Below are 22,066 nucleotides of genomic sequence, written 5' to 3' on the forward strand. Positions count from 1 at the left end.
GAGATGTCGCGCGGAACTGGCCCAACTACTGAGGGAAGATGGAAATTGCGAATGTGCTGATTGCGGAGACACAGGTACTTAGCTGTTTCATTCTACTATCTCTGTTTAGTTTAGTTTTAGATGTGTCGTATGGATTGTAAACTGCTTCAGACTCAAATGAAGGAACCCGATGTTGGATTGCAGACGACATTTTCACTGACATTTTGAACATGGTCGGGGTCTGGGTTAAACCAGAATCTGTAGATTGTTACTTTGTTGATTCGCGTTTTGTGGTATTCTTCAACGTGCGTTTCTTGTCCGTGTATTTGTACAGTCTGTCTTTGTGATCGGAGAACACGTATATTAGAACACAAGTGCACGATTCCCCAGATTGGTCTTTATTTTTGATTGATGTAATTTAGTCGTGGGTCCACCCCTCAAATACGTGGGCGGATGCGTGAGATGCTACACAGTCTGTGTTCAACATTATTGCTGAAATAATCCTTGTAGATTAGCGTCTACAGCAAATTAATCCATTAACACACACCAGTTTTGTATTATGGTGAGAACGACATATTTCTTTGTTGTGAGTGTGTCTTGTAATTCTTTTGCCCATCGTACAGAGCTGTGTCACAGTTTGAAAAGACGTGTGTGTGTGTGTGTGTGTGAGAGAGAGAGAGAGAGAGAGAGAGAGAATTTTGCCAATTTCTGTGTAAGTTTATTTTGTTTTGGTTTTTAGCACTTTTAACCATAACACATGATTTATATATTTCATATGTATTTTCTTCTTCCCCCCACCTTTTTTTTAATGGACTGACCAGGTCTAGAAAGAGTTATTCTGCTGAGTAATGAACTCCAGTCATTTTTATTGTTTGTTCATCAAGTTGTTGGAAAGATATTGCAATTTGTATCTATTATGATAGTATTCCTTCTTTAGTTTTGGTCTTTGTACTTATTCAATTCTTCAAATTTTACATTTAAAGGGGTTGCTACATCAGCTTTATTTGTGACTTGTGAGAAATACGTCATGTTGCAGGATGAAACATGTTTGAGACTTGGTTGCCTTGTTAAGATGCAGGAGAATTTAGTCAGATTGTATACAAGTATACAAAGCTTTCTTGTCCAGGTATATCTATCTTAATTTATCTATCTTAATGTATCTAAGTGTATCAATATCTGCCTTAGTGTAGAGATCTATCTACCTATCTTTCTATATGTCTTAGTCAAGTTAGTGTATAGAGTTATCTATCTATCTTTCTGTCTCTCTCTGTGTTTGTCTATCTATCTATCTAGATCTATACTTGGACAAGAAAAGGTTTATTCTTGAATTAGTTGAGATTATTCAGCTGATATTGTTTTGTAATTCAACCCCCAGCTTTCTGTCCTTATTTCCACCTCTGTCTGGAGCTCTCTTTATCTCTTCCTTACTCCTCTTGTCTTCCCTTGCTGATTGTATATTATAGATCTGTGTCATAATTTGAGTATGTCACATCAGCCACATTAGACTTGCACAGTTGCAGACATGTGTGCATTTCACAAGTTAAAGCTGAACAACAAGAAAATCGAAGCACTGTTGATCAAGTTTAGAAGATCACTTTACAAAGAGACATCACCATTTCTACCCATGTAGGTCAGACCAACATTCCCTTTGCAGATCACGCAAAAAAAATCTTTGTGTCACTCTCTCTGCTAGTGATGTGTCCATGGACAAATGTTTCTAATGTCTGTAACTTAGTAAGCATACATAGAACTCTGCTGCATTGCTTCCATATGTCACTTCTTGTCTGTTTACACAACCAGAACTCACATTTGTGCTTAAGTCTTCTCAAAACTGGATTATTATAAATCTCTGCTTGCTGGTTTCTCCACATTACATTATTCATAAACTCCACAAAGTCCCAAACTCAGCAGCCTGTCTTGTATTGAAACACCCTTTAACCGTTTAACCACCAGTCAATTTAGAGTACAAAATTCCCTTGTGGTATAAACACAGAAAAGACAGTGGTTAAGAACAGCTGGGGATTCCCCTGCGGTGTATAGAAAACATGGCCTATCCTACCACCGAACATTAAGACCTGTAGGTTCATGGATAACAGACCAATGAATGGTCACCTTTCAGTGACATGGGTCCTCTACCATGCCTGTGCATAAATGCGAGCTTGGCAGTGAAAGGGTTAAGTGACCACATTCGGTCTCTTCTGAAACAACTCCACTGGTTGCACAGTCCAGGACTGAATATATAAAGTCTCCACACAGTGCTTTCAAAGTTCCATGCTGTCTGTGGTTCTTCACCTATCTATCTTTCTGATCTCTTTACTGTTTACATTCCAACAAGACAAAGTCTACATTCATCATCAGACATTCACTCTCCAAAGTCCCTCTGTTATTACTAAGTCCTTTGGTTAAAGATCCTTTTCAGTCACTGCCCCCATCCACTTGAACTCCTTGCCATGTGAATTAAGACACTCCCTGTCCATTTCTAGCTTCAAAACCAATCTCAAGACCCATCTGTTTTAAACTGCCTGTAATCGATCTCCTGATGCCAGTGAGGGTGTGCACTTGTTTCTTTTTTCTGTATGTGTTGTTTAGGTGTTGTGTGGAGGGGAGGGAAGGAGAGTGAGACTGGTTTGGGGGTGTTGTATTCGGGTTTTGCTTTGTTTGGCCATTGTGACAGATGTGTATGTGATTGGTTTTGCATGTTCTTATTGGTTTCTGGGTGTTTACCATGGACTTTGAGTTAAGTATCTACATTTGATGTAATGTCGTGTCATAATTTGTCATGTTTGCTTACTTAGATCAGAAAATATCAGTTGTTTTTTGTTGTTGTTGTTTTTTTCGAATACGTTTTTGGCTGAATGACATAGAGAAGTAGAGAGAGAGGGAGAATAGGACTGAAGATGATAAAATACTGAGAACTTATTTTTAGACTTTATTTTTTATATTATTCATTTTCATTGTTTTGTTTTCATATGCTTCAGTTTCAAGACTTTGTTTTTGTTTTGTTTTGCGTCCATTCAAGTGTCTCCAAAGAACATTGATGTTTTTAATTGCAACATACTGATATTGACTCATAATCATTTGTTCATTTGTATGATAACTGATTCACAATTCTGGATTTGACCTGGAAAAATGTGTTGACCAGTCAGCTTCAATTCCCATTCCTCTTGGTGCGAAGAGGACAAATGTCCTGTTACGTTTGGGTGGGTCAGGACATTTGTCCTCTTGTTTGTCATGTGGATATACACCCCTGCTGACTGACTGTGAGTCAGTATGAAAAAAATTAGGTAAGGGGTAGGGTTAAAAATCAAACTGGAGGCCAGCATTGAAGCAGATAAAAATGAATAAACAACACTTATGCAAATAAACAAAGAGTTGGGAAGGTGAGAATGGGGATTGTCAGCTAAGGAAGAAACTGCCAGTCCAACACACACACACACACACACACACACAGAGGGTAAATAGGGTGACAAAACAGGCTTAGAGAAAGGAAGGGGCTGGGGGGTGCAGGGAGGGGGCGGTGAGGGATAGATTAATGCTCACAAATCTGATCACCCACTGGCTGTTTTTGACTTCTGGCAATTTTGTTGTTATTGTTAATTTTAATAATTAATGTCTGTGTAGATGTGTTTGTCACTGTGTGTAAAACAGTGCTCAAAGTTAGTTAAAATATATATATATATATATATATATATATATATATATATATATATATATATATATATATAAGAGCATCATTTGACTACTTACAGCTGGAATACACTTATTACTAAAGCCTGTTCTTTTTTCTGAAATATTCTGCACTTATTAGCTGCAGTGGACTAGACTACAATTATGCTTGTGTGTATGACTCATATAATTGAATTCACATGAATACACAAGGAACATGAAAGTACAAATTTCATTATAACAGAACGTAAAATTGTAATAATGTTTTGCCAAAATTAAGATACTGTTTTTTTCCACAGCTAGCTGTACAGAAACATGAAACCAAATGCATAAACGACAGCAAAAGACATTAAAAAAGAAAGATGAGAAAAAAAGTCGGACTGTTTTTACCCCACCATGCAACCATACCTCAATTCATGCGGGTAACCTGTTCTCACTGATATCCTATCAGTCTTTGCGATTGAGGAGGTGTCAAGCATTGTAGTGTTGATAAAGGGAACGTCTGTGGTGTCCTGGAAAATGGAGTGTGGTTATAATTATCTGATTGTAGTGGTGGAAAAATGGTTGGTCAGGCAAAGCCCTGATGTGGGAAAAGGTATAGTTGGGGTTTGCAGCCCATGAGTGCAGAAAAAAAAGGAGATGCAGTTGTTGGTTTTTGTTTTTTTAATCTTGGTGATGGGCAAGGGAAAAACCTCTGTACATTTCTAACTGTTGTGTTGCTTTGATACTTCCCTTTGAGACAAGCTCTTCTTCATGTTGTTTTGTTTGTGCTCACTTCGTGATTAGTGGTTGAGGTAAATCGGATGTCATTAGTTTACATCCTCTGACAAGAGTCACTGCTGACATCACTTTAGTATGAGTAATCAACTGATGGAAATAGTTGTGGCAGCAGGAGTCACATCTTTGGCAATTGTATATATGTATACATGGGGTATAAAGTGTGTAATGCATTGTGAATGTTTGTTTTGGGAAACAGGAAGAAGAAGAAATGAAAGTCTGAATGTATAGTTTTGAAAATGGTTCATCACTTCATTTCAGTACTAATTACCGTTTGTAATTATTTTCCCAAGAGATGCAGATCAACGATTTTGATGATTGTAATTTTTCATAAGTTTGTTAAAAGATAAATAGGTAATGATTTGTTAAAAGATAAATGGTTAATGATTTGGTGTGGCAGAAATAGGACAAGGGTGCTAGTCATAACTGCCATTGGCAACATTGATATTGTTTTTTAAGGGGGGGGGGGTGGGGGGGGGGGGTGAGTGTGCACGCATGCGTGCACATAAGCATGTACACGTGTGTGTATCACTACATGCATATTTGAACATGTGTGCATTGATCAAGAACATAATTTACATTAATCTTAATGTTTTAGAGAGGTTGTCAAACTTTTATTGCTTGCAGAACATCAAATACGCACATTAAAAATCCTGTTATCCATGTCAGCATTCGGTGGGTTATGGAAACAATGCCATATCCAGCATACACCCCCCAAAAAAACAACAACAACAAAACAAACTGAGTATGGCTGCCTGCATGGAGGGGTTAAAACAGTCATTTCTGTAAAAGCCTGCTCATGGACACGATTGAACGTGGGAGTTAGAGCCCATGAACAAAAGAGAAGAAGACTGCTTGTAACAGATGGTGAAGTTCTTGTAAGGTCATTGGTTTTGTTACTGGAAACCTGTAAGAAACTATGAAAAAAAGCACCAGTGTGCATATAACTGTTTCTACAGTTCCTGTTCTTGATATTGCCTGCCATAACTCATGTTCTGTGTATTTTCATGATCAGTCATTAGTGTTCCACCTTGATAAACACTGAATGAGGAAGTACACAAGTGATGTTTTTAGTCACTTTGTTGACAGGTCTAAGTGGTGTCCATTGTCATATGGTAATCAGTGGTGTCATGTGTGATATGACAACGATCTCCCCTGCTTTGTGCATTGAAGTATTATTACGTCCTGTCATTCAGACTTGGAGCACTTTGGATTTGGAGGGTCATAAAATGATATTGCTTTGGGATTTGACCTTTCTTATTTTCATTTTTACTGTGCTGTTTTCAGTTTACTGTTTTGCTTTTAACATTTAGGCTTTTAACTGCTTGCTTTGCAACTACTGTCTAGTCTTCTCATTTTCCTCATTTATACAGAAAGTACTTGTGTCAGGTATTTGTAATGTCTACATGTTTTATATCACTCTATTTATATAATCAGACATTACGATAAAATTGATAATTGGTATCCCAGGCAATGTTGTATATTGGTAACCCGGGTGATTTAAGAACCCATATATTGTTATTGATGTTACTGAACGGACGGCATTAAACAGATTGCAGCTGAACATCGATTCTGTTATTTTTATTGTATAAGGAGACTCTAAAGTACTGATGTAATCATTTACATTGGTTATTAAAATCATTTGGTTGTGTTATAGTTTTTCCTCCTAAGATATCAGTGGATAAAAGATAAAGATGGGTATGATACAAAAACTTTCCGGTCTGGTCAGTGCATTCCTGGCCATTTTAAATGCAAACTGGTATGGTCAATGTTTCCTACTGGTACAAGCTGTGTGAATTTTGAAAATGGCGGCAGAGCACCTAACCTCAGGTAGACTTCTCTTTGTATTGTACCATATCTTACTGATTTCTTATACTTAAGATTTTGTTTTGTTTTGTTTTCTTTTCTCTTCAGTCAGATACGTCCTGCTTTGTTGTCTGTTTTAAAAGAATTATATATTCTTCTTTTTTTTTTTAACCTCAGAGGATGGAATATTGTAATCTTAATGAGTCTGTCTATAGTACTCTGTGTGTGTGCATGTGTGTGTGCATGTGTGTGTGTGTGTGTGTGTGTGTGTGTGTGTGTTGCTTTGTCCTGTTTTCATGACATGTAGTTACCTTTAACCCCAGCATATCTATTTTTTTATCTATCAGAGATGAATTACACTGATAATAAAATGCCTACTGTTAAGTATTGTTCTAGGCCTGAAGTGAGCATGCTTGAAATTCTTATCCATGCAGAAACAAGAACAAATGAAAACAAATTAGAGCAAGAACAGCATTAAAAGCACTATTTTGACTTTATCAAACAACAACAATAGCAACAACTACAGCCTCTGTAGTATGATTTGGGCATAGTTTGCAACCAAACTTTTTCCATTATCCAAATCATATATCAGAGGGCATTTTAGAGGTACACATTCTATCAGGGTTAGCAGCCTGTTGGTATAGGTATCATTGCCATGGACTGCCAGCACTGGATTTGTGCAGTTGTGGGTAGCCCCTTATAACATTGTGGGATTTTTCTCCCTGTCCGACACTTACCAAGTGGTGAGTGTGCTTTTGGCTCATATGGGAAGACTGGGACCACACAGTCAAGTGTCATCCACTTCACAGAGGCGTCTTCAAGTGTTGCTCAGATTTCTTGACAAACACGGCTGGTGTTTGTGTCGTGGAACTGGCTTAGTGAAGGGTGTATCATGAAAGGAAGCATGCAGTACAGCCCTGTCACATAGTCTTAGAAGTAAATAAGTTTTTATAGACGTACTATTATCATTGGCATTCTTCATGATTATAATCTCTCTAATTCTGTAGCCATTTTTAAGACACTGCTGTGATGGTGACCGTGGGTTTACTTTCGGCTTCGCCATCACTTCCATATATTTTGTGAGCTTGTGTCAAAATTGTCCGTTGTCAGCAGATCCATTAGGAGTGAAATCTTTCTGATGTAGTGATATCCAACACTGACAGAACACTCGTTCATTCAGATGCCTACCCTTCTGGAGCAGCCATATTTTGATGGGAAAACATAAAGATCTATGCTGGTTACAGATGTTATGTCCATAGATTTGCTTGTTTCACAAAACAACAATAAAAAAACAACAGCAAAAACAAATGAGGGCAGGCTACAGGTCTTTGACATCAGCACAGTAAACACTATGACAATTTTAAAGTGCTAGCATAGTGTAAATACATGTAAGTTGTTTATTTCTTTTATCTAAAAGATAGAGGTGTTCTTATTGTTTCAGTGGTTTTGTATATGCGGCTGTGTAAAAATGTTTGTGAGGATGCCATTGTGGAGGCATGTTGACAGCCCCCTGAGCGCTGCAGACTGCGAGGCTGTGGCTTTGACAGAATGAATGTGGGCATGGATTTGTGTAGGTGTGGCAATGACAGAATGAATATAGGTGTGGCAGTGGCTTTGACAGAATGAATGTAGGTGTGGCAGTAGTTATGACAGCATGAATGTAGGTGTGGCAGTGGCCTTGACAGAATGAATGTAGGTGTGGCTTTGACAGAATGAATATAGGCGTGGTTATGACAGAATGAATGTAGGTGTGGCTTTGACAGAATGAATGTAGGCGTGGTTATGACAGAATGAATGTAGGTGTGGCTTTGACAGAATGAATGTAGGTATGGTTATGTCAGAATGAATGTAGGTGTGGCTATGACAGAATGAATGTAGGTGTGGCTTTGATAGAATGAATGTAGGTGTGGCTATGACAGAATGAATGTAGGTGTGGCAATGGCTTTGACAGAATGAATGTAGGTGTGGCAATGACAGAATGAATGTAGGTGTGGCAGTGTCTTTGACAGAATGAATGTAGGTGTGGCAGTTTCTTTGACAGAATGAATGTAGGTGTGGCTTTGACAGAATGAATGTAGGTGTGGTTATGACAGAATGAATGTGGCTATGCCTTTGACAGAATGAATGTAGGTGTGGTTATGACAGAATGAATGTAGGTGTGGTTATGACAGAATGAATGTGGCTGTGGCTTTGACATGACAGAATGAATGTGGCTATGACTGACAGAGAATGAATATGGGTGTGGCTGTGACAGAATGAATGTGGGTGTGGCTGTGACAGAATGAATGTGGGTGTGACAGAATGAATATGGGTGTGGCTGTGACTGACAGAATGAATATGGGTGTGGCTGTGACAGAAAGAATGTGGGTGTGGCAGTGACTGACAGAATGTATGTAAGTGTGGCTGTGACTGACAGAACGAATGTGGGTGTGTCTGCGACAGAATGAATGTGGGTGTGACAGAATGAATATGGGTGTGGCTGTGACTGACAGAATGAATGTGGCTGTGACAGAATGAATATGGCTGTGACAGAATGAATGTGGCTGTGACTGACAGAATGAATGTGGCTGTGACAGAATGAATGTGGCTGTGACTGACAGAATGAATGGGGCTGTGACAGAATGAATGGGCCTGTGACTGACAGAATGGAAGTGGCTGTGACAGAATGAATGTGGCTGTGACTGACAGAATGAATGTGGCTGTGACTGACAGAATGAATGTGGCTGTGACTGACTGTGGCTGTGACTGACAGAATGAATGTGGCTGTGACTGACAGAATGAATGTGGCTGTGACTGACAGAATGAATGTACAGAATGAATGTGGCTGTGACTGACAGAATGAATGTGGCTGTGACTGACAGAATGAATGGGGCTGTGACAGAACGAATGTGGGTGTGACTGACAGAATGAATGTACAGAATGAATGTGGCTGTGACTGACAGAATGTGATAGAATGAATGTGGCTGTGACTGACAGAATGAATGTGGCTGTGACTGACAGAATGAATGGGGCTGTGACAGAATGAATGTGGTTGTGACTGACATAATGAATGTACAGAATGAATGTGGCTGTGACTGACAGAATGAACGTGGCTGAATGTGGCTGTGACTGACAGAATGAACGTGGCTGTGACTGACAGAATGAATGTGGCTGTGACTGACAGAATGAATGTACAGAATGAATGTGGCTGTGACTGACAGAATGAATGTACAGAATGAATGTGGCTGTGACTGACAGAATGAATGTGGCTGTGACTGACAGAATGAATGGGGCTGTGACAGAACGAATGTGGCTGTGACTGACAGAATGAATGTACAGAATGAATGTGGCTGTTACTGACAGAATGTGATAGAATGAATGTGGCTGTGACTGACAGAATGAATGTGGCTGTGACTGACAGAATGAATGGGGCTGTGACAGAATGAATGTGGTTGTGACTGACAGAATGAATGTACAGAATGAATGTGGCTGTGACTGACAGAATGAATGTACAGAATGAATGTGGCTGTGACTGACAGAATGAATGTGGCTGTGACTGACAGAATGAATGGGGCTGTGACAGAACGAATGTGGCTGTGACTGACAGAATGAATGTACAGAATGAATGTGGCTGTTACTGACAGAATGTGATAGAATGAATGTGGCTGTGACTGACAGAATGAATGTGGCTGTGACTGACAGAATGAATGTGGCTGTGACTGAATGAATGTGGCTGTGACTGACAGAATGAATGTACAGAATGAATGTGGCTGTGACTGACAGAATGAATGGGGCTGTGACAGAACAAATGTGGCTGTGACTGACAGAATGAATGTACAGAATGAATGTGGCTGTGACTGACAGAATGTGATAGAATGAATGTGGCTGTGACTGACAGAATGAATGGGGCTGTGACTGACAGAATGAATGTACAGAATGAATGTGGCTGTGACTGACAGAATGAATGGGGCTGTGACTGACAGAATGAATGTGGCTGTGACTGAAGAATGAATGGGGCTGTGACAGAATGAATGTGGCTGTGACTGACAGAATGAATGTACAGAATGAATGTGGCTGTGACTGACAGAATGAATGTGGCTGTGACTGACAGAATGAATGTGGCTGTGACTGACAGAATGAATGGGGCTGTGACTGACAGAATGAATGTACAGAATGAATGGGGCTGTGACTGACAGAATGAATGTGGCTGTGACTGACAGAATGAATGTACAGAATGAATGGGGCTGTGACTGACAGAATGAATGTACAGAATGAATGGGGCTGTGACTGACAGAATGAATGTACAGAGTGAATGTGGCTGTGACTGACAGAATGAATGTGGCTGTGACTGACAGAATGAATGTACAGAATGAATGTGGCTGTGACTGACAGAATGAATGGGGCTGTGACTGACAGAATGAATGTACAGAATGAATGGGGCTGTGACTGACAGAATGAATGTACAGAATGAATGGGGCTGTGACTGACAGAATGAATGGGGCTGTGACTGACAGAATGAATGTACAGAGTGAATGTGGCTGTGACTGACAGAATGAATGGGTGTGTGACAGAATGAATGGGGGTGTGACTGTGGCTGATGGAACTGGTGATGAGTGGCCTGTGTGTGAGTGACACTGTTGATCATGCCCAGGAGATGAGCAAGGCAGCACACAAACTTCATTTCTCTCTGCTAACAAGATGATGTTGTGTTTGTCTCTCAGACCCAGACTGGGCCTCGGTGACCATGGGAGTGTTCCTGTGCCACACGTGTGCGGGCGTTCACCGGGCTCTGGGCACACAGGGCCGCGTCAAGTCTGTGCGACTGGACAACTGGGACAGGGACCAGGTCTCGGTAAGCTGCAGAGTTCCCTCCCCACAGCCTCCACCCGCGATCCCCCAACCCCCAGAACCCCCAGCTCCCCCCACCCACCAGTCTGCCTTGGGGATACCGGGGGTTCTTTCATTATAAACAGTCTCCCTGTCTTCTGGAAATTATTGCTTAAAATTTCCACTTTTTGGGGGGGCTTTTTCGGTATTTAGTCTTTGTGTCCTCTGTAAATTTTGTGCTCAAACTTTCCTCTTTTGGGGGGCTTTTTCAGTATTTAATCTTCGTGTCTTCTAAAATTTTATCTTTTCTGTTGCTCTCTTTGTTTCTGGCTGTTTCCTTTTCTTTCTGTTGTGTCATCTCATCGAATTATAGACTTTACAGTGTATGTATGAATTGATGGAAGCACAAATCTATGTTTTGAAAAAAACAACAACCAATTGATTAAAAGCAAACAAAAAAAAGATAATAATAAAAAAATAGAGAAGAAGAAAAAACAACCAATTGATTAAAAGCAAAAAAAAAAAAAAAAAAGAAAAGAAAAAAAGGAAGAAGAAGAAAAAACGTTGTTTTGCAAGGGACTTACATGCCAGTTTATGAAAAGAGAATCCAAAATATACCCTGTTTTTTTTCTTTATAGATCCCTGAGTAGGCTTTTGGGTGTGGGACAGTTTTTACCTTGCTGTATAGCATAGTCATATTTCCTCTTGGGTGGTGGATCAGGATTTGCTTTATTGACTTTGCCATTTTCACTTTCCCATGTTATTCTTGTGGCGTGATTGACTGTCGCATGGGTAGTGGCGCTGTTACTCTCCTGGTGGTATTATCACTTTGTTGGTGTTAGTGTGACTGTTGGTGTCACTGTCCTTGTCGTGTGACTGTCCCTCTGCTGGTGTTGACATTCTGTTGTTGTCATTGACATTTGGCTGGTGTCACTATCACATCGCTGATGTCATTGTCATTCTCATTCTGTTGTTGTCATTGTCATTCTGTTGTTGTCACTGTCTTTCTGTTGATGTTTGTCATTCTGTAATTCTGTTGATGTCACTGTCATTTTGTTGATATCATCATTCATTGTCATTCTGTTGGTGTCATTGTCATTCTGTTGGTGTCATTGTCATTCTGTTGGTGTCATTGTCATTCTGTAATTCTGTTGGTGTCATTGTTGTTCTGTTGGTGTCATTGTTGTTATGTTGTCCTGTTGGTGTCATTGTTGTTCTGTAATTCTATTGGTGTCATTGTCATTCTGTCAGTGTCATTGTCATTCTATTGGTGTCATTGTCATATGTAATTCTGTTGGTGTAGTTGTCAGTCTGTAATTCTGTTGGTGTCATTATCATTGGGTGGGTGTCATTGTCATTTTGTTGGTGTCATTGTTGTTATGTAATTCTGTTCATTGTCATTATGTAATTCTGTTGGTGTCATTGTTCTGTTGGTGTCATTGTCATTCTGTAATTCTGTTTGTGCCACTGTCTCTCTGTTGGTGTCATTGTTGGTGTCACTGTCATTCTGCTGGTGTCGTTGTCATGTGTCATGATTTTTATGGTTAATATGTTATGGTAAAGTTTGACAGTTTGTTCATTTTTTAATTTCTGCCAGAAGATTGGAAACATATACTGTTAAATGAGTATGCAGTGGTTCAAAAATTTGTTTCCAGTTTCACAGGCCATCATGTGATTGAATGATGGACGTCCATTTGTTCCATTCATTTTGTGGTTCATTCAGCAGCAGAGTGCTGGGTTGCAGGTGATGGAAGCAGTTGGCAACAAGAAGGCCAAGGACAAATTTGAGATGTGTGTCCCTCTGTTCTACAGAAAACCAACAAAAAGCGATGTGGAGTAAGTGATCAGATATGTTTTCATGTTCCTCTTCGGTGTATGGTTGTGTGTGTGTGTGTGTGTGTGTGTGTGTGTGCGTGTGTGTGTATGCGTGTGCGTGCATGTGTGTGTGCTTGTGCGTGTGTGTGTGTGTGCATGTGCATGTACATGTGCATGTGTGTGTCATTGTGTGTGTGCATGTGAGTGTGTGTGCATGTGTCTGTGTGTCCAAATGCATACACATTCATTCATAATCATGAGGGTTACAACAACAGTTTCTACCAGGGACATCAAATTTTTACAAGCCTTTCAGTAACATATCAATTACGTCATCAGTAGGAGGCTCAGTAGGTGGTGTATCCTTGTGTTGAATCAGAACAGGCACAAAACACCACCACCAAAGTGACTCAGCAGCAGTGCAGGGTCTCCTTTGGTGTGTGACCTGGCAACCTAATATTTGTAGTTCCTGGTAGACCACCAGTACGGAGACCGGGGTTGACGAACATGGGTGTTGCTGTGTATTAGCAACTCTGAATGTGTGTCAGTGGTGCAGTGGCAGCAAATACACACACACACACACACACACACACACACACACACACACACACACACACACACACACACACACACAACTAAAACAAGCCTGTGTAGAGACCTGGCTGCATTGTTACAATGAACATGACCAGTCTCTTTGACAACCATGTGCATGTCTGCACGGAGCGACCAGGTTTGACAATGGACCTCTGGCTTCACTGCTGCATTAGCAGTTCCGTTTGCTGTGGCACTCATTAAAAATAGACAATGCAGGCTTTGTGGTTGTTGCTGCTGCTGACACTGTTGTTAGCTCTATTGAATGTTTTAACAAGAACGCTGGCCTCGGGCATTTCTTTTGGCAGCAGTTTGTATGTGCTGTGCATTTTTGAAAGACAATTGTCAGTTCATGTTTCTACTTGTCAGAACGATGCCTGGTTTTGTAAACAAAGGTTTCCCATTCCCAGTCATTTATATGGTGTGTGTAAAAGACATTCATGTATAACGTCTCAGTGTCCCCGGGGATACATGAAATAAGTTCTTTCCTTGCCTTGCCATCTTTTCAGTTAGTAATTTCCACAAATTTTAGTGAGGAGATGATCAGATGCATGGGGATTTTTGATTGTCATCAAGTTCAGGAAGGGATTAAAAAAACAGAAAAGGCATGGGGTGGGGGCTTTTAAAAAAATGTTTTTAAATACATTTTACAGTATGCTGATACCTATAGTAAACTTGGTATATAATATATATTTTGTGTGTTTACTGTAGATACAGCATGTGTATATTTTTACAACATGGTGTTGTGTATTTTTCAGTAGATGCAGTATAGCTGTATGTGTACTGGAAGACGGAAGTGTGTGGGTAGGGTAGCAAAACACCAACAGCTGTACAAGCCCTGAATGATGACATGGTGTACTGCCTTGCCAATTGCATGGGTTTGAATACACTTCCGAAGAGTAACAGAGTTGAGCAGATAGCCTCATTTAATTTATTTGTGAATGTGTGTTGTACCCGTTCTCAATCCAGAAAAGTAAAGAGCAACAGAGAGGGGAAGGTGAAAAAGTTCAAACATTTGTTTTCTCTCATCTTGGGTGAGTGTCTAAGTAAAGGGAGAGCATAACTTAACTATTCTGCCAACTTCCTCCCTGAGCAGATCACAGATACTAAACTATGGGTACGTTGTGTGCAGTGTGTTAAAGAAGGAGTGGATTCTGGCCAAGTACCAGAGGGAAGAGTTCACGGACCCTGAGCGGCAGTCAGCCTACAACTGCTCACACAAGGAGGGGATGCTGTGGAAGCTGGGCAGGGACCGAAAGCAGTTCCAGCAGCGCAAGTTTGTGCTGTCCAGGGCAGAGAACAAGTTCTTCTACTTCATCAATGAAGACTCCAAGCAGGTCAGTGTGTGGTGGAGATTCCCTGCCAGATGGAGTATGTGATGCACATGGAGTCTGTGCAGCTCACTGATATGCTGTTGAAAAACCAGATCAGAAACAGAGAGAGAGAGAGAGAGAGATCATAGAACTGTATGAATATATGCTATAGCAAGTCTTAACAAATAAATAAATAAATAGATAAATACATCTACATAGATAATACATTTGTGTGTGTGTGTGTGTGTGTGTAGAGAGAGAGAGAGAGAGAGAGAGAGAGAGAAAGTCAAACAGATAGACTTCCTGTCGGAGTCTGCACCATTAGGTCATAGTAAACATGTTAGATTAATCACAATTTTAGAGAAAAAAATCCTTTTGTCTTTCTGAATGGTTTTTATCATGATTACTGCCCCTTTCTTGTGTTTGTCTTTTAAAAATTAAATTATAATTACTATTATCAATATGTTAAGATTTTTTCCACCCCCAGAAACCACAGCAGCCCAAAGCAGAGGCAGACATGGACCACATGAATGCAGTGTTTGTGCCGGAGAAGATTGGGAACCCTTACGGGCTTCAGATAACATTCATCAAGAACGGGTCAACGCGAAGTCTCTTTGTCTACTCTGAAAATTCGAAAGTGAGGATTGTTCAGTTGTATGGGGTCTTGATATTAGTGGTGCTAATGGTGGGGTGGTTGTGAGATTACAGTTGTGTATATTTGTGTGTCGAGGAAGAGTTTCAAGAATCTCTCTTTTGAAATGAGTATTCTTGTATCTTGAGTCATTGGGTGGGTGTTTAAACAGACCGACAGCATTTGGTTGGAGGTCTTTGATCAAACAGTACTGAGGCAGGAGATTGAGTGATATTTTGTTTTAGAGATTTTTGGCTGAGAAAAACTTGCTGTCTGTGTATAATAATTCTAGCTCTGTCCCTATCGATCTAACTGTCTGTCTGTCTGTCTGGAACAGAAACAAGTGAATTGTATCTCTCTCCTCTTTTTGCTGTGAATTCACATTTGCACCCGGAAGGTTTTGATGGAATTTCTCTTTTTCCAGGACATAGTAGACTGGTACAACTGCATACGAGCAGCAAAGTGGGAGAGGCGTAGGATAGCTTTTCCAGACAGAGATTTGCAACAGGTGAGTTTTGTGTATATTCTGCTGCAGATTTGTTAAAAGAAAAAAACCCAACAAAATACATCTACAAAAACCCCAAACAAACACCAGGGAAGACATTTATCATTATCTTCTAGATTTCAAACACACATCCTTCGTATTGTTGTATGTTTTTCATGTCATTTTGGGTGAAACTTGTGGACTGCATGTTGGAAAAGCTGATCATTGATATTATTTTGCAGAGATTGTGATTGTGTAATGCATAATTTCACAAATTTATGAATAGGAAAAAGCAAGCTCATGTTACTTGATTGTTTGCTTATTTTAATACAGTTGAAGTTGTCATGTATGATAACAGAGGGTGCACAGAAGCTCGTACAACAATCGAGCATGAAAGTATGGGCATTCAGTCTTTGTCAGTTTCACACATCAGCACAGCCATTTAGGCATGATCATAGTCACACACACACACGCACACACTTACCCACACACCCACACACATATATAAATGTCACCTGTGAAGTGTTAATCATTGCTTTGTTGTGTTGAAATGCTTGTTCCAGTGTGCCTTTACTTTACCAGTGTGCCACAAGCTGAGGGTGGCATGGGTAGCATTGACGAGGGTGTGTGCCTTGTGTATGGAGAGAGTTGCCCCTCTTTATTATTTGTTTGTTGTGTGCTTGGGGTGAGTCTTGTCAAGGTCTTCTGTGTCGGTGGATTCATGGGGGACTGTCGTTGGAGGGACATGATGTCGGTCTCCATTTTGGGGGAGACACTCACTAAGTCTGGCTCCACAACTAAGTCATTATTGTCATCAGTAAAGGGTTTAGTAGGTGGTGTCCTAAGTACGTTAAATCAGAACAGGCACTACTGAACACCACTGAAGTGACTCAGCAGCAGTGCAGGGTCTCCTTTGGTGTGTGGCCTCCTGGCGACCTAACACCGATGGTCCCCTGTGGAATACCAGTGCTGGGACTGTGACAGATGAACCTGGGTGTGGCTGTGTATGGGGGACTTGGAATGAGCGGTATGGGAGTAATACCACTGAAACGGTGCAGATGATGGGGCAGCAGAAAAAAAAAAGAATAAAAAAAAAAGTCTGTTGTGTGTTTTGCAGCTGGCAGAGGACCTGACGAAGGACTTCATCGTGGAGGGCTGGCTCAGTAAGATGGGACCCAAGAACGAGCCCTTCAAGAGGCGCTGGTTCACTCTGGACCGTAGGAAGCTCATGTACTTTGAGGAGCCTTTGGTATGGTCACAGCTGCTTGTGTGTGTGTAGTGTGTGTGTGTTGTGTGTGTCTGTATGTTTGTTGTGTGTGTGTGTGTGTTTGTTGTGTGTGTGTGTGTGTGTGTGTATGTGTGTGTGTTGTGTGTGTGTGTGTGTTTGTTGTGTGTGTCTGTATGTTTGTTGTGTGTGTGTGTATGTGTGTGTGTTGTGTGTGTCTGTGTGTTTGTTGTGTGTGTGTGTGTGTTGTGTGTTTGTTGTGTGTGCGTGTGTGTGTGTGTGTGTGTGTGTGTAATATATGTTCAGTTCTGACTGTTTTCTGTGTGACTCTCCCCCAGAATGCCTTCCCCATGACGCTGGTTTTGTGTGTGTGTGTGTGTGTGTGTTTGGTGTGTGTGCGTGTGTGTGTATGTGTGTGTGTGTTGCCTATGTGTGTGTGTGTGTGTGTGTGTGTAATTTATGTTCAGTTCTTACTAGTTCCCGAATCCCCTTGACGCTTGCTCTGTTTGTGTGTGTATGTGTGTGTAGTTTATGTTCAAAACTTGCTGTTTTCTGCCTGACTCTCCCCCAGAACGCCTTCCCCAAGGGAGAGGTGTTCATCGGTCACCGTGACGCGGGCTACTCCATCAGTCTGGGCGCCCCTGAGGGTGACCGCAGCTCCAACAGCCACAACAACTACTGCTTCACGCTGCACACCCCGGACAGAAACTTCATCCTGCGGGCCGAGACGCAGGATGACATGGACAAGTGGACCACCTCCCTCAACTACGTCATTGATCTGCCCCTCACCCCACAGGACAGCAAGCGTAAGTTCCTCACACACCCTGAAGTGGTGCCCTGGTCATGATGATGATGATATGGATACTTACATAGCGCCTTTCCTTCGTCAGAGACCAAGGTCTAATGCTTTACAAACTCAGAGTCATCTGCACTACAGGCTGTCTACCTGGGTAGACCCGACTGACAGGTGCCATTTGGGCACTTGTCGTTCGTTTCCTATGTCATTCAATCAGGTTTGATGTCACATTTTACATGTATGACCATTCTGTTTATTTACCCGGCCATGTTGGCAGCCATACTCCGTTTTCGGGGTTGTGCATGCTGGGTGTGTTCTTGTTTCCATATCCCACTGATCACTGACTTGGATTACAGGATCTTAAGCAGGTGTATTTGATCTTCTGCATGCATATACACACATATAGGGGGTTCAGGCACTAGCAGGTCTGCAGATAATGTTGACCAGAAAAATCTGCACCCTTTACCCACCAGTTGCCGTTACCAAGATTTGAACTCAGGACCCACAGATTGAAAGTCCAATGCTGTATTTTAACCACTGGGCTGTTGCACCCGTCAGTGGTAACAGTTCTGTCCAGGAACAGAGAGGATCTGAATGCATGGGATTGAACCCCACACTCACCTGTATTTTCTCCCCCTTCCACGAGACGCTGAGTGGTGGTTTAGACACAAGTCATGTAAATGAGACAGTTACCCGAGACCCCATATGTTGCTTGCGCTTAACACAGGTAAAAGAACCTGGTAACAAAAGGGTTTTTCTCTGACAAAATTCTGTAGAAAAAATAACTTTGATAGCTAGCAGCAGCAAGCTCTCCTTGGGGAGAGCAATGTAAATTTCTGTTGTGACAAAGAGGAAACACTACAACTACAACCATAGAGAGAAGCCATAGGTAGATCATGATTACATTTTGTCATTGTTTGTTGGGTCTAAATGTTAGCTAGCAGGCATAGGGCTGCCTTGGCAGAATCAAGTGTTGGACTTCTGATCCAGTGTTTACCAGTGATCAAAGTATGCCTGACCTGTTACATCTAGGTGACATGTTTGAAATCCAATGAAATTTAAGTGAATTTAAGATTATTTTGGATATCACAGGGCAAATTATTTTCCAGTGGAAAAGAAACATATTTTGCTCACATATGTGTTTAATACTGTTGATAGCATCTTGCTGGGTATTAAATGATGTATGTAATTCTGTTGATGCATGATGACATCAGGATAACCTACCTGTGTCTGGTTGCAGTGGCCTCCATGCTTAACCCGAAGAAGTCGTCCAACTCGTTCCGCATCATTCGCAGGTAGAGCACGTTGGCAAGTTCTCTGATACAGTTCATCCGTTCGTTTCTGTCGGATGCGCGGGTACACTGTGTTTCACAGAGCACCAGCACCTGAGTCATGCTGGAAGCCTGCGCATCAGTGCCATGTGAATTGTCGGTGATTTGTAATGTTGTGACCTCACGACGCGTCCTGTTCACCATGACGTGCAGAAGGGATGTTGGTGGACCTTTTGGCGGACTCTGTAGCGGGACATGTTGTTGCGCTTTCATCACACGTCTGTGCTGCTTTGCTACACCTCTTCTCTGTGGGTGGCAGAATTTGTTCAAAGTCCTGGTTGATGCTCTGATACTCTTTTTTTCTGTTCTGTTTGTATGCTGTACATTTGTAAATGGGGGATGGGGGGTGGAGCTGGGGGCTGGTTATGTGTACATAGTAAGGACCTGTTGTGCTATGATTGTTACCTAAGTATGTAGTTGATGTACTGCTCCAATGTTTCAAAGCCTTATTTAGTTGACTTGTTTCCTTGACAGTTTTACTCACTTCACATACTGGTCATTATTTGTTGGAAACGTGTTTTGGATCCTGAAAATGACATACTGTTTCTTGACATGTTCATTGTATAATTGTACAAATCATATTTGCTATGTTGATTATTATTATGATTGTAAAAGCTGTTCTTTGTTTGAAAGGGAAAAAAAAGCATAACAGAGCAGAGCTTAGAAATAAGTCTGACAGTTTGAAAGATCATTTCATTTCGAACACAACCTTTAGCAATGTGTTCTAATAATCATTTACTTTGCCAATTCTGTTAGCCATTCCAGTTCAGTCTGTATCATGGAATCGATTGCAAATTGGTATGTGATAGTCATCTGTCATTCCTGGATGTCACTGGCAACATTAAGCAGTGCAAATTTACAATCACAGTGGGACAAATACCATGCATTCTTTACAGAAATGCCACTGATTACCTGACTCCCCCAATTCATTTCTAGCAGCCTTGTGTTTGCTTCAAGATCAGACATAATGGTTCTGACTCTGGGAAAAATGTGTGCTCATGAGATAGGGGAAAAAGATTATAAACATTCCTTCATCTTCGGCAGAATATGTGGCTACATATCTCCAGTTCTTGTAAAAATGTAGATTGCTGATGTCAGTATAATAGGGAGCATGCAAATTTCTATGCTTACCATCCTGCCTTTAACACTTTGTACCCCAGTAGTGCAGCTGCACTGCAGTTTCTGTGCGCCGGCCTAACAACAGCTGAATTGCATTTTAAAATCAGGAAGAAATGTTCTAAGTGTGTTAAATCAGAACAGGCTCTACAGAACACCACCATAGTGACTCAGCAGCAGTGCAGGGTCTCTTCTAATGCGTGGTCTCCTGGTGACCTAACATCGATGGTTCCTGCAGACTGCCAGAATTAGGACTGTGACAGATGAACCCATGTGTGGCTGTGTATGGAGGACTCGGAATGAGTGGCAAGGGAGTAATGCCACTGAAAAGGTGCAGACGATGGGGCAGCAAAAGAACTTGCTCTGTCCCCTTGAAAAAAACCACACACTGGTGAACAACAAAGAGGCTAACGCCAATAAACTAAAAGCATGGAGTGAGAAAACAACTGCTTGAAGAAGTCAAAACTGAACATGCCCACTGCAGTTTAGAACAATCTGTACTCAGTCCAAGGGAAGCAATCAGGTGTGATGGACATGCAGTATCAACACTTTGGGTTCGAAGTGTTGATGGTGCACACATCAAGCCAGTTTCATTGCTGTCCTCCCCTTTTCCTTTGTCCCCTGACTGTGTCCCAGGATTCCCTCCCTCCCCTCCTCAACCACCCCCTTCCCCCTCATCTCCCCCCTCCCTTCCCTCCTCAACCACCCCCCTTCCCTCCTCAACCACCCCCTTACCCCCTCATCTCCCCCCTCCCTTCCCTCCTCAACCACCCCCCTTCCCCCTCACCTCCCCCCTTCCCTCCTCAACCACCCCCTTCCCCCTCACCTCCCCCCTCCCTCCCCTCCTCAACCACCCCCTTCCCCCTCATCTCCCTCCCCTCCTCAACCACCCCCTTTCCCCCTCATCTCCCCCCTCCCTCCCCTCCTCAACCACCCCCTTCCCCCTCACCTCCCCCCTCCCTCCCCTCCTCAACCACCCCTTTCCCCCTCACCTCCCCCCTCCCCTCCCTCCTCAACCACCCCCTTCCCCCTCACCTCCCCCCTCCCTTCCCTCCTCAACCACCCCCTTCCCCCTCATCTCCCCCCTCCCTCCCCTCCTCAACCACCCCCTTCCCCCTCATCTCCCCCCTCCCTTCCCTCCTCAACCACCCCCTTCCCCCTCACCTCCCCCCTCCCTTCCCTCCTCAACTACCCCCCTTCCCCTCATCTCCCCCCTCCCCTCCTCAACCACCCCCTTCCCCCTCATCTCCCTCCCCTCCTCAACCACCCCCTTTCCCCCTCATCTCCCCCCTCCCTCCCCTCCTCAACCACCCCCTTCCCCCTCACCTCCCCCCTCCCTCCCCTCCTCAACCACCCCCTTCCCCCTCACCTCCCCCCTCCCCTCCTCAACCACCCCCTTTCCCCCTTATCTCCCCCCTCCCTTTTTTTAACACCCCTATGTCTTAAAATATATGTTTTTATAATCACGCTTGTTTTATAGGAAATAGAACCGATGCATTCTTCTGCAAATGTAATCTGTCAGTAAGCCTCCATTGCCTCCTGACTTATTCATGATGCTAGTGTGTACACATATTTTGTTGTTTGTTTTTTTTCATCAGAAATTTGCACTGCTTCATTATTAGACAAATTTGAAACTCTGAAGGTATTGCATGTCAGCTGTGTATCAGTAGCCAGAGGGAAGCCTAAGTTCTGAGTGTGATAGTTGAGACAAAAATTTTGCTCCCCAGCCAGCT

At 42.1% G+C, this 22,066-nt stretch overlaps 1 protein-coding gene across 1 annotated transcript; it reads left to right on the forward strand.

The window, feature by feature from the left end:
• On the forward strand, window positions 1-21,044 carry LOC143294579 (arf-GAP with dual PH domain-containing protein 1-like). Its single transcript, XM_076605957.1, has 9 exons — window positions 1-74; window positions 10,929-11,059; window positions 12,779-12,870; window positions 14,570-14,774; window positions 15,238-15,387; window positions 15,806-15,889; window positions 16,983-17,114; window positions 17,662-17,896; window positions 19,127-21,044. The coding sequence occupies exons 2-9, from the start codon at window positions 10,952-10,954 to the stop codon at window positions 19,183-19,185; spliced, it is 1,065 nt and encodes a 354-aa protein (XP_076462072.1). The 5' UTR covers window positions 1-74; window positions 10,929-10,951; the 3' UTR covers window positions 19,186-21,044.
• Window positions 21,045-22,066: the final 1,022 nt, after the last annotated feature.

This window comes from Babylonia areolata, chromosome 1, assembly GCF_041734735.1.
Source record: "Babylonia areolata isolate BAREFJ2019XMU chromosome 1, ASM4173473v1, whole genome shotgun sequence".
In the NCBI taxonomy this organism is placed as follows: Eukaryota; Metazoa; Mollusca; class Gastropoda; order Neogastropoda; family Buccinidae; genus Babylonia; species Babylonia areolata.

What these genes read in the sequence shown, in the direction of transcription:
- LOC143294579 (XM_076605957.1), top strand. Translation starts at nt 10,952, where the DNA reads ATGGGAGTGTTCCTGTGCCACACGTGTGCGGGCGTTCACCGGGCTCTG. An exon ending in CCAACAAAAAGCGATGTGGA is followed by an intron (nt 12,871 to 14,569) that starts GTAAGTGATCAG and finishes CGTTGTGTGCAG; the next exon opens with TGTGTTAAAGAAGGAGTGGA. An exon ending in CAGACAGAGATTTGCAACAG is followed by an intron (nt 15,890 to 16,982) that starts GTGAGTTTTGTG and finishes TGTGTTTTGCAG; the next exon opens with CTGGCAGAGGACCTGACGAA.